The 18,897-nt window shown below is 28.5% G+C and overlaps 1 protein-coding gene and 1 non-coding gene across 7 annotated transcripts in view; both read left to right on the top strand.

Moving 5' to 3' along the window:
- The window catches only part of LOC115241654 (orexin receptor type 2-like), a 36,223-nt gene that overhangs the window by 8,599 nt on the left and 8,727 nt on the right, over positions 1 to 18,897 (top strand). For all 6 annotated transcript variants that reach the window (XR_003884935.1, XR_003884937.1, XR_003884936.1 and 3 more), the window contains 2 exons: positions 18,055 to 18,202; positions 18,537 to 18,755. Coding sequence is in view for 3 of the 6 variants with exons in the window: in XM_029817510.1 (XP_029673370.1) it covers positions 18,055 to 18,202; positions 18,537 to 18,755 (367 nt within the window). In the remaining 3 variants the exon portion in view is untranslated. The remainder of the gene's footprint in view (positions 1 to 18,054; positions 18,203 to 18,536; positions 18,756 to 18,897) is intronic.
- Positions 345 to 483, top strand: LOC115241667. The gene has a single exon (XR_003884948.1). It is a non-coding gene; the product is annotated as a U11 spliceosomal RNA (small nuclear RNA).

Raw genomic sequence — 18,897 nt, 5'->3', positions numbered from 1 at the left:
AATATAAATTTTATTAATTTTTAAAAATAATTATAACAATAAAAAAAATACAATCATGAATATATTTATACAATTATGAAAACAGTTGTTCAAATAAATATTTAAGATTTATACAACATTTTATATAACTTTTTGATCTTAATTATATTGTCAATACCGTTTGCAAACAATACGAAATGTTCTCTTAGAATAAATTAATGATAATATCACGGATTTGAATTCAAAGTATCTGACAGATATTAGTTTCTCAAATGGGCGATAGATGGCTGACAGAGCTACATTTATCTCGTATATAATTTTCGATATAAAGACTTTATAAGACCGTGACATGAAGTAGATCGATTAAAAAGGGTACTCGCTACTTCAATAGCGCGTCGTGTCGGTTTAACATCGATATGGCGGGGTATGGCCATCAAGACATATCCAGTACATAATTTTTGTAAACGCGAGGCTGTTGGCTGCCAATTAAGCACCGGCGCCTCCACCTAAGCTTTATATCAAACAAAATATATACATTGTTTACAATATTCTCTATGTAGCATGTGTTTTATATTCTCTTTAGTTTAATTAATTCTTACGTTAGATGTATTAAAATATACATATATCAATACATTGATTTTTAAATAAAAAGTTTATATCTTGAACACAAAGAATGGTATACATTATATGTTTATCTCAATCGTTGATATCTTGGAATAAAATTTTTTTTTAATGCAGAAGAGAGAGAATTTTATCTATATATCTTATATGTATATGTATATTGCTGAATCTATATATATTTCTTCATTTAATTATTAAAACGCACCGTTAATCTTAATATATCTAAAAATTAACAAGTATCTTCAGAACATAAAACATGTATTAAATAAAGATTATTGTAAAAGATATGTGTAGGTATTTTGTTTGATATAAAGTTCAGTTAAAGAAGGCATCGGTGGTTAATTAGCAATCATAGTCTCGCATTCACAAAAATTACGTATCACTGTATTATATATACAATAATATAATTAATATATAGTAATAATAGATACTGGGTATATAATGATATTAAATAAATAATAATATATGAAAGAAGAATCATATAAAATTAAAAATAAATTTTATGTAGTATTAAAATATTAACACCGTATGAAATTTGTTATGCATTAATTTTATCAATAATTTCAATCAAGTTAAACTAGTTCTTTTAAAGTAGATACACGCGCGTGAAACCTGTTTAGCAATTCAGACATATGCATATAAATGAAACATTTATGAAATATATCGTCTGTGCTAATTCTTCCTAAAGAAGAAAGTTTTACATAATATAATTAAATTTTTTGGTTAAGTTACATACATCGTTCCGTATGTAAAATATGTATATATTGATGTCCTCAATATCCAATCGCGAAATTGTATTTTATCATAAAGGAAATAGGAAAAAAATACAATGTTGAAACCAAAGCTAACTGTTTGTATACAAGAAATAATACATATTATCTTTGAAAATATCATTCTGAGAGATTATTTTTCATAAAAAAATTGTAAAGAGAGTTAAATCTTTTTATTAAAGCAAATAATATTTTGTGTAAGATAGTTTATTATTGATGGTAGTATAGGATAGAGTATAACATTAAATCATTAAAAGTTTCGAAAATGTAGAATAAAATATTTGTATTCAAAAGTTTTATTTTTGAAAGAATGAAATTTTTAAATTGAAGAAAAAAAAATACAAAGCGAAAGAGGGAGAAAATTGGATTATATACTTTTTCCCTGTTTCAGTAATAAAAATGAAATTTAACATTTAAGAAGATAACTATAATTTTATGAAAAAGAGAAAAAGGGAGAGAAGGATATTGTATGTACAACTAATTTTTTTGCAATCTTAAACATTTTTTATTTTCTTTTTTTTTTTTAAATAGAATGTTGAATTTTTTAATTCTGATTTTAATAATCGTTATTAAAATACGTTGACAGACTTATCATAAGATAGTTAAAAGAGATTATCCAATTTCTTTCTATTACCCAATATTGTATATTATAGTTTCCAAGTCACGCACCACGCGATCTGATTACTGTTTCGTTTCTTTTTTTATATTCTGTTCTTTGCGTTTTGATCTCATTATAACTTTGAAGATACAATTGTAGAAGAAAATTAATTTCTAGGTTTTCTATTTTTTAACAGTATCTATCTGTATATATCTATATATATTATTTATAAAATTCTCGGTGAGATGATATCAGTTTCATAATTAATCATTAAAGATAATAGTTAGTATCGGTTATTTTATAATTCATTTTTATTTAATAATATTATCACTAAAACTGAATATATATAATAATCTCCTGAAATTAAAAGTCAAAATGTGCGCAGAACATCATAGAACTCTACAGTATAATATTATTTCAATTGATTACTTTTATGCAACGCGACAACAAATCGATGTATGTCGTTTATCTTTTCATCTATGAGTAAGCACCGCATTTTTGCGGATGTCATAAATGATATATGTTGTACTGGTATATCGATCCTATATATAACCTGAAAAGTATAATATCATCTGCTCTTGCATATTCATAATTAGCACAATGGTCCTTCCAGATATGATATAAATGCAAATTCATTACATGTATGAAATTGATTAATCGCATAAATAAATTCACTCATATGTTATCGTGATAGGATATTATTCTCGTAAAATTCTTGTATAAAAGTAATCTTTTAAAATAAATTATTTGTTGAATTTTATATAAGAAAATTATTATTACAGTTTTAATAATTTATAATTTCGATTATTTATTTTTAACAAATAATTAGATAAATTTAATTGTTATTAAAATAAATTGTAGTCATAAAAAATCGTTAATATAGTTAATCAATATAAATGTATAATCAAAATTAAATACATTACAAATAAAATGGCAAAAAACGATTTTTATTTGGAAATGTTTCGTAATATAAATCTGTGCAAACTTCTCCGTTCATGCAATTGTTTAAAGCAATAAAAATTTAAAGTTCAACGGAATAATATACATGTTCCAAGAATGAGAAAAAGCAAATTATAATGCTCTAATTCATTATAGCATTCATAAAAGAATTCACGTGTTATTAATGCGTTTGATTATAAACGTCTCGATTAGATGGATACGTGCTCATGTATGTAAATTCTATTTGTTATGTTCATTCCGTGTCCACAGAATGCATTACAGCATCATATAACGCCAAACAAAGTTTCCACGTGTCCATTGCATTGCATTCCTTAAAACGGCACATTATTTGCAGCGGTAATCCGCGACTCGCAAAAATGGATTAAACGATTAGAGACACGTAAGAGAGGATAACATTCATTCTTCTGTTATTACACGGATATGAACATTTTACGACATCGCGATGCGATATAAAGTCGCATTTTAGACGACTTACAGAAAAAAGGAAAAACCCTACGTTGTCATTTCGCGAGATCTGTATTTTGGTATATAAAATATGACTCGTAAACAGATTTTACGCGTATTATACGACAAGTATCGTACAAGTATCGACAAGACGTCGATCATCAATACTGTCAGGATTTGTCATATGTTGGCGTTGTACATGCGTATAATACGAGACAGTTCCGCACGATATTCACGCATCATGTGACGTTACCGAATAAAAATCGCGAGAATAACGCTCGTGGGATTCGGAACAAACGAACTTTATCACTATTATTCCGTCCCATAGATCGAGAATGGAAATACGCGCATTGGTAGAAAGCCGACCGTGTCATATCGATTTGTCTGTGCGCGCGATTCGAGATGAAGTACTGAAGACTGAATACTAAAGTTCATGGCTGTTTCAATTTATGCAAAGATCGCATTGTAATTAATCCTATTACAAATTATGTCGGATAATATAACGTATTTATCACATACATATATTAAATCATTGACGCCGCAAATATACATTGCGCAATACGCTACTTAATCTTTCCACTTCAATTTTTGGGCTAAATTAAAGTTTAGTTCAATGCCCGTGAAAATCAGAAAACGTACATTTTTAGGAAAATTAACATACATCTGCTATGCTGAAAAAATGTTATATCCCAACAATATATGTAATCGTTTCTAATTTAAATCTTAAACAAAAATTTTTAGTTGGACTTAAAAAATTGTTTTCTTTATATTTTATAGTTATAAAGAAGAATAAAAAAATTATTTTTATCTTCTGTTGTCTTCTATTGTTAAACTTTGTATATAATTGCCGATCATTAATTTATGCAATCCGATTTTATGTGAATATCGGAATTATTCCATTTTCAAACATAAATTCCATGCGTATTATTAGAGAACTTTATTGAAATAAAATTCATAAGAGAAATATTTTTTCTATTCCATCTTTTGGCAATTTGTGGATAAAAGGTTAAAAAGAAATACTACGATAAATTAAAGTCACAAGACGAAAAAAAAAAAAAAAACAGTTTGATGCGTGCGGCAGCTTATTCGTGTTCTAAAGTCGTCTGACAAGTATAGTTTACGACGCCAAACTAGCATAATATCGATTCGTTTTATCACCCATTGTTTTAGGATACCTTATCAGCGCCCCGAGCAAAGATGCCGCGCAATGGTAGTTTATTGTATTTATTATATAGCGAGATTGATATTTCAATTGATTTAATCTAAGGATAATAAATAACCTCCGAACATTGAAGCTGATTTCGTTATATCAAAGGAAAAATTGGCTTTAAATTCATCGAATAATTATTAAAAAGGAGTATGTGATATTCTTTATAATAAATATTCATGTTTAATTAATTATATATTCATTAAACGTAAATATTGATTAACATTTATATTTCATTGTTCCTTTTAAACTTTCTCGTTATTTCCTTGTTTGTCCTCATTAACACCAAATGTAATTTTCATGTCGACAAATATATCGAGCGAATGTATTAGCTTTATAATTATACGTAAAAAATCATTTCCTTTCATTATCGAGTTTTGGCGAAATAATGCAAGCCATTAACGCTTTTACCGCGAACCCTATGCAGCTGCAGCACCGAAGCCGAAAGCGACAGCAAAGGCAATCACACATCGGCCAGTGTCCTCGTCCGATAAATTAATCGGAGACCTATCGTTTCCGCGATATAACACGCGTAATGTAACGACACGGATAAAAAATTTTTGAACGTACGTATAGAGTGATCTAAAAATGACCGAAAAATTTGAAGATATATAATATCTTCTCTCATATATTCACATATAATTTTTGTGTAAAATTTGGAGGCAAGAGTCGATTTAAAGCAGACATATATGTATTTCAGATTAAATTTTTATATATTTAAGTTCTTTTATTTTTATTTTTATTTTTTTTTATAAAAGATACTTATTGTTGCAATTTATTTATTGCGATTCTATTTCCAATTTAATATACTTTAAAACAACAAATTGCTTCAATTACTATAAAAACTGTATTATTCCTATTTCACTATAAAGAGAGATTTTTCAAATTTATCATTGTTTGTAGCGTAACACGTGAAGCTGCTCTTTATATTTACGACAAAACATGTCATGCCATAAAATTATATAAAAATTCATAAAATTTTATACATGTATGTGTATGTCCATGTAGTTCTTTAATTCACAGTTACGTAATATATAAAATCTCGTGTAGCTACGAACAGTGTTTATAAGATGCCATGGCACAAAAGATTTTATTGGAATAATAAAATATAAAAAAATAAACACACAAGAAGTTTTACATACATACCACCACACATACATACACGCAAAAGTAGTATAATTAATATCATTTTCACAAATTTTAATTCTAATAACTCTGTTTTTATATGACATCATATAACTTAATTCATTTTATGAATTTCATTTATAACATTTTAAATTTTGCAAACAAAAGTTGTGAATTGGAATTAGATTCATTGCAGGTTAGTGAATGTTTATGGCCACTTTTAAGCTGAAATAAATGACCAAAAGGCACATCTTTCAAATTCAAAGCGTACCGTTTGACCATCTTTAAATTTGTTGCACCACATGCGCACTGTCTTTCGGTTTAAAATATTCTGGCCATAAACATTCATTAACTTAACGATGAATCTCACTCTGGTTCACTTTTTCTGTTTGCAAAAATTTGATAACTGCGCGTACCTCGAATTTGGTATAATTTTCAATCACATCAGCCATTTCATTTGCTTGCCAGATTCTGACCAGTGGGTGGAAGACAACAACTCTTGCACGGCTATTATTCCTCTCTCCCGTGTAACAATACATGCCCGTAACTCCGAGGTTGCGCGCACAGATTATATATTATCAAACCTTGTACCTTTATTTTTATTATCGGACCTATGTATTATATTTAATGTGTGTAAAATATTAATATATCCAAGTTATATAAAGCAATGTTTAGAATAATTAGTATTTCAACAAGTAATTATCGCGTGCAATTAAATATTTATTACTGCTATATTTACAATGCTAAGATATATATTACATATATCTATATAAAATTATTGATTATATATATAAATTTGTTGCACCACATGCGCACTGTCTTTCGGTTTAAAATATTCTGGCCATAAACATTCATTAACTTAACGATGAATCTCACTCTGGTTCACTTTTTCTGTTTGCAAAAATTTGATAACTGCGCGTACCTCGAATTTGGTATAATTTTCAATCACATCAGCCATTTCATTTGCTTGCCAGATTCTGACCAGTGGGTGGAAGACAACAACTCTTGCACGGCTATTATTCCTCTCTCCCGTGTAACAATACATGCCCGTAACTCCGAGGTTGCGCGCACAGATTATATATTATCAAACCTTGTACCTTTATTTTTATTATCGGACCTATGTATTATATTTAATGTGTGTAAAATATTAATATATCCAAGTTATATAAAGCAATGTTTAGAATAATTAGTATTTCAACAAGTAATTATCGCGTGCAATTAAATATTTATTACTGCTATATTTACAATGCTAAGATATATATTACATATATCTATATAAAATTATTGATTATATATATTTTATTAAATATTTTAAATATTTCAAAGTAAGATTTAGAATATTTTGCATTTTATATTACACAATAATGTAAGCACATCATTATCGCCAGCAATTATTTTTATAAATAACAAATAAATTAACAAAATTATATATGCTTACCTTATGGTTGCACCGTTGTCGCTCAATGCGTTCCCGGGTCCTCTCTTGTTTATCTTTTGCTGCTCCTTCATGGCACTTACACGATTTATTCATTCGCAATAAAATGATTAATTACTATCGCGCGCGCATTAATCATTTAGCAATAATTAGAGTATGACAATCGCGCAACATTTTATATAATATTCCGTTAATCGCACACGATGCGTGCTTTATTTTATATTGCAATGAGATATCGTGAAAATTACGATTTGCTTGACAGATAAAAATCGCAGCCAAAGTCATACAATGTGCAAACAAATCTGTATTATTAACGAATAATACACGCATGCATTTTGTACAGCAATTTCATTCACATCTCACATTTCGTGAAGCAACTAAATAAATATACATATATATATATATATATATATGAAAATTAAAATTAAAGATAAATATCTGAAAAATACAATATCGGAAAATATGTCATCGTGTTATCGCGATAGAGATTTCAATTATATAAAATACGCGCGTTTCAAAACATCACCGATATACAAGCGCTGAATTTATGTGAAACATGATTAGAAAATTCGATTAAAATAATAATTATACTTTAATTATTAATTAAACATCGCAGTGATTAAATCAATACGTAAAACTTGGTAAAATTAAAAAGGCATCGATTTTTTCACGTTACTCTGCATGATACTATGCGAGTTGTGTTTACAAATTAAATAAGACGCAATAATCGCAAAAATTAATTCTTCGCATTTTTTAATAATCTTTGATTGTTTGTAGGATATAATCGTTTGGCATCTTTTACAATTATTACTTATCCCAATCATACTTCGAGATAGAATGACACAGAGAGCGTCTAGCGTTGTTGTCACTCTGTTCGAGTCTCGCCGCGTGAATGATAACAATGCGCGTTCCATACACATACGTCACAATAACACTATACGCGCTATACGCTCAACAAAACAAAGTAAACAAACAAATACCACTGTGATAATCTAAGTCGTCGCGAAATATTTAACATATAAAAATTAATTCAGAATATTATATTGTCTATAGTGTTAAATATTAATGAATCGTTAACGTGATCACATGATTGTTTTTATAAATATTTGTCCACAAATGTTTTCCTACATACTTGAATCACTCGATTCTATGATTCGTGTAACATTTCGTTTTTCAAATTACATTTAAATCGAAGAAATTTTGAAATAAGTGGAGAAAATATTTAAATGCTTTTTTTCGAGTCTGTTTAAAAAAATAATTATTGTCCTTAAAAAAAAATCTGCAATAAAACAATAATTCATAATTTCTATATAATCTGTCGTTTTAACCTTTATTTAAAATGTATAAATGACGTAAAATAATTGCTTTGATAAATAGATGTTGCTTCGATACACCACGAATTATCAATCCCGAGAGTTAATTAATCGCGCAGGCTAATAATCTCCAATTATTCATAGAGAATGTTTAGTTTGGTATTTCCTAGTAGATATCTGTCGTATATTGTATTTCGAGAGATACTGTAACACATATCGTGTTATCTCCCGAAATATGATCGCGACAAGTAGTAGAAACTACCGAAATCTGATTATTCAACGCGAATAATTGAAGATTATTAATTCACGTGATTAATTAACTCCCGAGATTGATCGTTTCTAAACATATTGAAACGATTTATCGAAGCAAATATTTCGTGCAATTTATACATTTCATAATCAAAGCAACAGCTTACATAAAAATTATAAGGTGTTGTTTTATTGCAAACTTTTTTTATAGATATAATTTTTTTTTTTTTAAATAAGTTCAAAAAATTTAAATATTTTTTCTCATGTGCCTTGAATTTTTTATGTTTAGTTAAATGTAATTTGCTAATTATTCCGGATTGAGAAAATAGACTAATATACGAATCGCGAAACTGAGTGATTCAAATAAAGAAAAGCGATTAATCATTTATAAATAATTTATCTAACATTATAGAACAGAACATTACATACATTTATTTTGTACAGCAAATATCGATTCCATATTGTGTTAAATAGTTCAAAATGTAATTGACAATCTTTAATTCTTTACAGAATATGATACGAGAGATATAATACGATGCGATTATCGTAACTTATTTAGTTATTAACTTGCATAGTATCGCGCAGAATCAGAATAACATTGCCGATGACAATTTCATATTTTTCAGTAATTAGTAACACATCACATCACGAGTACAAGATAATTTAACCCAAGTATCTCTGCGACATTATTTAATTTATTTAATTTATTTAATTAATAATACAGTTCTTATCGCGCGCGCGCGACCTCATATTTATTAATTAATCGCGTATCATAAGTTTGGCGCTTATCATACATAATTTATTGAAACGTGTAGTTTATTATTTATTCAATTGATGTCTATTGCTTAGTCAGCATATTTTTAGATATTTCGTAATATTTAAGTTTAATTTGTACATCTATTCATCGGTATTATGATAGAGAAATAGTTATTAACAGAGATAACATCGTGTAAATTTGCATAAATTCGTGTAATCATGATTTTTGCAATTTTCGGTTGCATATAAATTCAAATACGCATCGTGTGCAATTAATGTCGGGAATACTATGTAAAGTGCCGCGTTATTGCTATATTCTAATGATTAGTATATGCGCAATTGTAATTAAACATATTTTTGAGAATGTGTATCGTGACCGTGAAGAAAAAATAAAAAACAAACAAGAAAAAAGAAGGAAATTTGAGAAGACATTGGGTGACGATGGAGCAGTCACGGAATACCACATATCTAATTGTGCCCTATAATTATTTTTTAAAATATTAATTACTTTTTGAATTGCTTTATATGATTTGAATATATTAATATTTTACAGATCAACGTTAAATTCTACAACTACACCGTTGTATATATACGTATCGTATCGATAAGTGTTCCATTATTATTTATCTTAAACTCGAAATAAGCTGAAAAAATAATCGAAAACTTATTTCGCGATTAAATTCAGGAATCGTATATTTTGAGAACATTTAATTCAAAAACTTTTTAATATCAAAATTTAAAAATTTATTTTGTATGTCTGAATGAGATGTACGTTTTCACGAATAAACGCGTATCTCTCAACATCACATGTAGAAAACGTTACGTTCATATACATAATGTATAAAAATAGTCGTTATAATAAAACTATGTGTGCTTAGTTTTTCTAAAAATGAATAATATAACGGAAGAATAATGTGTCAATGCAAATTGTGTAGCGCAAATTGCAAGAAAAGAATCTTTTGTTTGCGACTGCATATTTAAAAAAAGTGAAATTCATTCTCGCGTATCTGTGCGTATATTACATTCTTGAGCAAATGAGCGTATGTTTGGCCCATTAAAAATAATAAATTTTAGATTAGAGCAATAAATTAACATTTGATTATGTCATATATCCGAATTTGATTTCTTGTATGCGAATAGAATGCTAAATTAACGAAGAGATACAAAATTCCTTTTTAATATACTAAAAATAATCATTGGATTATAATCCATTTTATATAAATACCTTTCTCAGAAATAAATTAACTTTCCACATCTCCTTTTAAACACATGTTATAGATCCAAAAATTCTAAAAATGACAATTGTAATGATTAATATATTACGTTACTATATTAATTACTCGACATTGTTGTTGGGAGATTTCGACCAATTCTGTGCAAAAATAATATTTATATCACAATCCTATATGAAATCACACAATTTACATGATATATAGGGTCGATTTTGTGAGACAGGATACAATGTGTCATCTGCTTCGACGATCAATAAACGTAATTACATTATCTTACAGTGTTGTAGTTGCTTCCTATTGTCCATCTCATTAGACTCTATTCATTACCTTCATGACGGTATTGTAGATCGTAGCTTTAAAGCAATATATACAAGTAATATCGAACATACAACAATATATACAATGTACGCGCATATAACATTCACGAGACTCATCAAGCAGGATGATCGTATTAAGATATAAGCGAGGGTATGAGATGAGCACATCTTTTCTTGACGACGAAATGACATTATAAAAGTCCACTTTTCTCGTTTCTCATGAAAAATTGCTCGCAATTCCCCGAGTTACTCTACGTAATATTACAATTCAAGCTGCATAATTTTCATAATATAAATAAGTGTACGAGATTAAATTGCACATTTTTTAAATATGCAGTCACAAACTTAATATTTTTTTCTTTGCAATTTGCACTATACAATTTGCAGCGACATTGTTTTTTCCATTATGCCATTTATTTCCAGAAAAAGTAAGCACACATTTTTATTTTAATGACTACTGTTATACATTTCTCTCATATATGAATGTAATCTTTTCTATATGTGACGTTGACAAATGTAATACACGTGTATTCGCATGTAAAAATGTATCAAACATTTAAATATCACTTGTTGAACTTGTCGCGGATGATACCTAATTTTACTATGCATGGCAATTTATTAATTTAATTAGCATACTGTTAGCAAACGAAAATCTGGAAAAAGAAATTAGCAAACTTTAGATCTGGAAACGTACAAAAATGTAATGACAGAATATATATATTTAAAGATTAAACAATATTGTATGATGAATGTAAAAAAACGTTGGCATGATGGAATATAAAATTAAAATGACATTATAAAAGTCCACTTTTCTCGTTTCTCATGAAAAATTGCTCGCAATTCCCCGAGTTACTCTACGTAATATTACAATTCAAGCTGCATAATTTTCATAATATAAATAAGTGTACGAGATTAAATTGCACATTTTTTAAATATGCAGTCACAAACTTAATATTTTTTTCTTTGCAATTTGCACTATACAATTTGCAGCGACATTGTTTTTTCCATTATGCCATTTATTTCCAGAAAAAGTAAGCACACATTTTTATTTTAATGACTACTGTTATACATTTCTCTCATATATGAATGTAATCTTTTCTATATGTGACGTTGACAAATGTAATACACGTGTATTCGCATGTAAAAATGTATCAAACATTTAAATATCACTTGTTGAACTTGTCGCGGATGATACCTAATTTTACTATGCATGGCAATTTATTAATTTAATTAGCATACTGTTAGCAAACGAAAATCTGGAAAAAGAAATTAGCAAACTTTAGATCTGGAAACGTACAAAAATGTAATGACAGAATATATATATTTAAAGATTAAACAATATTGTATGATGAATGTAAAAAAACGTTGGCATGATGGAATATAAAATTAAAAAAAAGTGCAAACGTTTTTAGAATAATACACATTCATCATATTATTAAATCTTAATTACGCAGGCTTTTTCAATATAATAACATGTTTTATACATTCTTATATATCTGATAAAGATGTGCAAAATGTAGTAAATATCTTTTTACGTTTTATAAAAGATAATATACCAAAACCTTATATGAATGAGCCGCTTAACATAATCTCTGCTCGTTACGCTTATAAAATATTACATGAGATAACGATGTAAATCGCAATTTTAAAAAGTCCATTTAATATGTAGAAATCTGTGCAGTTCCTTTCATATTGAATGTAAAATTATTTTAATTTTACTAAATACATGACGAGAAATTAGAAAAATAATAAAGTCGTTTGATCAAAAAAAAAATTAAGCATAAAAATTTCCTCTGAAACGTTATATATCATTGGAAATATCACACTGCACAAAATTGCGGTACTTTCCGCTACGTATATAGCTTGATCGATCGTTTCCATTAAAATGAAGAATTGAAATATTGCTAACAAACGGCGTACGTATAACATATTGTTAGTTTTGCGAAGTAAACCGTCACAAGTCAAAACATTTTACTTTTTATTTCTTCAAATGAAATGAAACTGCGAAAGATCTAAAGTTATATAAGAAAAAAATGTCACGTTAAAACTGTTTATTGACAAATAATTATTTATTTTAAATAGAATATATATATACATTTTTAATAATACATAATATTTCACGAAAAATCAAAAGGCTATGAATTATGGCAGAATTCTTTCAAGAATATCTTGTACATATCGCATAGAGTAGAAAACGATGTACGCCATTAATCAATAATAGAAGGAAAAAAGTAGAGTAATAGAAATTGAACGAAACTGCAGATTTATCCGAGTAAAAAAATAATAAGTAAAAAAGATTTCTCGAGATATTATATATCATTGCATTGATACGCAATATGATGACGCAGATAAAAAGCATACAAAACTGCAGCGATTTCTTCTGTATAAATAGTTTGATTAATCGTCCAAATCGAAATAAAGATAAAGCTTATTCACCAACAAATGCAACATACATTATAAAAAAATATGTAAAATCACATGAACAATAAGGATAAAATTACATTATAAATAATATAAATATTATATATTTCTGTTTTTTATATTTATTGCTCATGTAATTCTGTAACATCTTTTTAGAGTGTATGTGTATAATATGTTACGTTGTGTGACACGCAACTGTAAAATGTTAATTGTAAGAACGCGTTCGAAACATTAAAAGTGAATTCTTTATTAAATCTAAGGCAAAAATATATGATTATGTGAAAAAATATGTTAAAATATTGATAGCTATTGTATTACTAACGATCAAAAATGAAAATATCTTTTCAAGATTTAAGCTTAATGATGTACATCGATAAAAAAACTGTATCTCATTTATCTAATTGCAAACAAAATTTATTTTATCAAATTTTTTAACCCAAATCGTAATTAATCGTAATAAGATATTTAAATTAAAGATATTTAATAAAAGATAATTAAGATAGATAATTAAAGATATTAAGAAATTGAGATAAATTAAAAATTTAAAATTCAGATTTCGTTAAGAAAATTTTCTACTTTTTATTTAAAATGATGTTGATTTAATATATTTCAATGATGTATATATTGTACGAACACATTTAGAGTTAAGTCCTCTGAGAGAGTTAGATATCTCTGAAAAGCATGTAGAGAATATGCTTCTTGCAAGCGTTGCAAGGACAATATTGTGGCACTCAAGATCTATGAATTTCGCCACATCAAAGGATCTACCTAAGGACATGTAATTGTTGTCAAAGAGCCAACAGTTCTGTGCATTGGATATCTATAACGAATGGACGAAGATCCTAAACTGAGTTTAATTATCTGCAAATGGCGAATAGTACAAAACAGAAGATACTGCTGTAAATTTAGTACTGCTAATGTATACTAATTAAGGTCAATGATCATTAGAGTTGATGCATACTTCTTCCCACATGCTATAAAGAAATGTCAAAAGAAATGTCAGAGAGAAACATGCAAGGATATTTAGAATCACTATGAAAAAGTTAAAAAGTCCTTGTTCTCATTATTTTCCTCATTATGGATCATTTCTTTTTTCTCTATAATATTACAATTGAAAAAGCGTGTATTTTTAATGTAAAAAGAACATCGCAAATTAAAAAAAAAAAGTATATACATATCTAAAAATATTAAATAATTTAATTATTAATTATGCAAATGTTACTTGCATTAAATCATGACATCACATCGTCTAAATGGAACTCGAAAAGGGAACAGCGGAAATTGCCGCGTGCAGAGTCTGTTCGTACCCGCTTAGAACGGATATATTAATCCAATCTCGCAAGTTGAACTCACTTTAAACTAATACCGCACTTCCGCGTTGCGATAATTAGTTTGGCAAAAACGAGTCGATAGAGAAGACAAGTTGTTGCGTTCGACGTACATTTTATTACTCATTAAATTATTATTTAAAATATTCCTCTCGCACGCGCGCGATATTATCACACACATGTATTCCAAGACATTTCAATATATGTTTAAAAATTCCCTAATAAAATTACAAATTATATTTACAGAATAATAATTATATCTAAAACAAAGTATGATATGTATAGACAAAAAAAATATAAATAAAAACCGATAGGGGACTGAGATAACAAGCAAATAAGAAATTCTTTTAGAAATTATTTAATATAGGCATTTTTTTATTTTGCAGCACTACACACCGAATGTTCTTTTAATTCGATTAGACTCTGTATTTCTTGCTAAAATACTTCGTATAAGCGCGGTTTGTGTTCCGTGTTAATCTCAAATTCGTTTTCGTAGCTTAAAAGAACATCCAATAGTGTGTTAACGTATCCTGTATATGGATCGATAGTTATCAGTCAAGTATGATCGACGCGTTCTCATTTGCCGAGCATATAATTACGCCGCCACTTCGATTCGTATGCGGCGTCATTTTTCTTTCGCGACATTTAAATTGTACCTAACAATAAGTCGAAGTTCGTGCCGCACAATGACGGTAAACGTTCACAAATCGCTATAAGAGCGCGATTTCTCATAAAAAAAGAAAAACAAAGAGAAAAAGAGTAAAAAAGATATGGCGCGGTAAACGCATAAATTCGCTATATACTGTGACATGCTATATCAAGAACGCGAACTTCGATGCGTCCGAAGTGATATTTTACATGCAATATCTCTATCCCGCGATGCGATCAAACGCGATGAATTTTTCAGGAAGATATTTCGACGTCCTCTGAAGCGCGCCGGTTCATTTGGCAATGAAAAAATTACGTCGCAATTCGTTGATATGTGGCATGTGACACATGCAAGCCGCCGAGCACATTTCAAGTACGTTAGAACAATCTCGACTAAAGCGAAAGCTATATTTCACACCTACGTGAAAATAATGTTTTTGATTTACACGGAATATTACTAAGAAGATAAGAAATTGTTCATTAAAATTTCACAATTGCGTGTTTAAGGCAGTGGTATTATGTATGTATTGCTTATAACTCAAAAACTTTTGACATTTTAATGAAGAAAAATAAATTGCATATTTATTCGAAGAAATATATCTTAACAACCTGATAATTTATTTTATAAAGTGTGCTTTGTGTGTATATATGATCGACAATATTATCATGTATTTATTAAATATTTTTTTCAAAATTTATTTAAACAAAGAATTCGAATTGTATCGATTGTCGTTTATATAATTAATCTTAATTAACTAATTTAAAGCTCCAGAAATTTTTAATTTTAAAGAAAATGTCGAGAAAAATTCGTCGACGACTCTGATAGGGATGAAAGATTAATCCAGATCGAAAAATTGTGACGTCGTCGCGGAAAATGTCACATGTATCATATGCCACGTATGCTATTTTCGCTATCGAAAGAATTACGTGCGCTAGCGTGACGGATACAACATCCGCACGTGCAAGCAGCGAGTGATAACCGCGATTTAATTAAAACGTGCTGCATTGTCGTATACACATGTTGTAATGCGAAGGTTGGAGAAATTGTTTCGTGTCAGATACGGAATTAAAAAAACGGATTAGCTCATCTTGCTATAATGCACGTACTCTCTCTCTCTCTCTCTAGTCGGATGAAAATATTATAGTTGTTCTACCGCGCGCTTGTTTTTTGCATTCGTAAATACTTGCTCGCGATTATCAATCAAGAAAATACCGAATTATTTTATATTACATTAATTACATCTAAGACATACGCGCTCTCTCTCTCTCTCTCTCTCTCTCTTTCTCTCTCTTCTTCAATTATTTAAACATGAATTTTTCATATTTATATTTATCTATGTTTTGTACTATTTTAAAACTTTTTTTTTGAACGAGAAGATTTTGAAGAAACTGCATCAAAGAGAAATCGCACAACGCCAGACGGAATCTCAATAATCGAAGTCAAATTTCAATGATGCACGATTCTCGACAAAGAAAGAAACTTATATGTATTAACTTCGAATTCAATAGAGACGAACTCATATGTATGGATTTGTATTTTCGTTTTAGTAATTTCGAATTCGCTTATCTGTCTCTGTGTTATCGTTGCATCTTTAATTTAAGATAACAACTGACATGAAAAAAATTATTTCTGCGAAATTTCTACATTAATTTCTTCAATCATTTTCCGTATATATTAATATTCCCGGATATTAATTATTTTGTGAATTGTGATTTTTTCGCACATAAAGATTAATCCTTTTATTATGTTTCTATTGTGAAAAAGTATTCCGATTTTAATTATATAAGATAAAGAATATATAATATTATGCAATTTGCAATTTTCAAAGCTTCGATTAATCGATTCAGTTGTGTTTGACAATCACAAACGTAGACAAAGTAGTAACACAGCTAGAAACGATCTCTTTGATAAACCAATTGACAGTTTCAGACAGAGAGAAAGATAGAGAGAGAGAGAAGGAGAAAGAGAGAGAGAGAGAAAGTTTCTCGTTGCTAACCAGAAAGACGAACTAAGAAGGTTAGAGATGTATCGCAATTTGTAAACTTGTGAATCTCATTAATCCTTTCAGTCTTACTTTCTTATATCTCTACTCATTCTATTCATATTCTCTCTGATGTACGTCTAATTAGATTCAAATGGAAAATAAATTATTCCTTCATGCATTTCCGAGTGGAGAGGTATCCTATTTTGCACGTACACACCGCAAAACCCTTATATTAAGCAAATATATAATTATTATGGCCGGTAAAACAGGACGGTCCGGCATCCTCTTAACATCATTTAAATTCTCTTATATACATATATAAACAAAAATGGATAAATTATCTCAGAGATATTAAATGCATCGCGTAGGAAGATTCGCGACAAATTTGGAAAGAGCAAGATGACGATGTCGGAAACATTTTGATAAAGAATTGAAAAGGCGATTAAATATTGATTTTTGATTAATTGTAACAGTATATATATATATAAAATAACATTGTTACTCGTTTCTTTTTTTATCTCAGTTGCTCCAATAATATCCCCATTGTAATTGGTATTTTGTTTTAGATATGATTTTTTGTTTGAATAAAAATGTAGTCGATGTAATAAATTACAGAATTGGTATATAACAATAATTAATTTAATTATTCGGTATTTATTGTTTCAGACAGTATCGGTGAGTGTTAGCGTTTTGACGCTGACTTTCATATCGATCGACCGATGGTATGCCATATGCTTCCCATTAAGATTCAAATCCACGACAAGCCGAGCGAAAACCTCTATCATAGTAATCTGGCTGATAGCGCTGCTTTTTGGTAATTATTTATACAAATATTTTAATTGGAAGCAAGAAATTATTTTAATTACTTGTTGATGAATATATTGAACAGGATGCTGGATCGTATTTTGACACTTTTGACAGGGTGTATCAATGTTACTTTAATTAAATAGTAATATGTAACGTTACTTTAATTAAGTAATAATCATAGTCTGCCTATACGCAGAATGTCTCAAATTTGGTGAAAAATGAGCTTGTTATTTATTTTGTTTGTAAAGCGTTTTGTCTAACAGCGTTTCTTAAAGATTTATTTTTTTTTTTTTTATGGAAAGAAAATACAAATTTATCAATGTCATATGTTTTTCAATCAGATATTCCAGAATTACTGGTGTTGCACATTATACCTTCAAATAGTAGAGTGCAGACTATATTATTCACGCAATGTGTCTGGTCATGGAGTCAAGAAAGTCAAGCTACCTTCACGATTGTCAAACTGATATTTCTGTATACCGTGCCGTTGCTCTTTATGAGCATGACCTATTGGCAGATTGTGCGCGTTCTTTGGAGAAGCGATATTCCAGGACATAATCGTAAGCAAGAAGTTCTTGTATTTTAGCAATTATTTCTATTATCAATTGTTCAATCGTTTGTAGATAATATAATGCATTTTCTAAATTTATGTAAATTATTTCTTTAAAAAATTTTGCATTTTTACTCATAGTAATTATATAT

Source organism: Formica exsecta, unplaced genomic scaffold (assembly GCF_003651465.1).
Source record: "Formica exsecta isolate Colony F162 unplaced genomic scaffold, ASM365146v1 scaffold500, whole genome shotgun sequence".
NCBI classification, from domain to species: Eukaryota; Metazoa; Arthropoda; class Insecta; order Hymenoptera; family Formicidae; genus Formica; species Formica exsecta.
The sequence above is the reverse complement of the archived record's forward strand: the minus strand, read 5'-3'. Positions and strand labels throughout refer to the sequence as shown.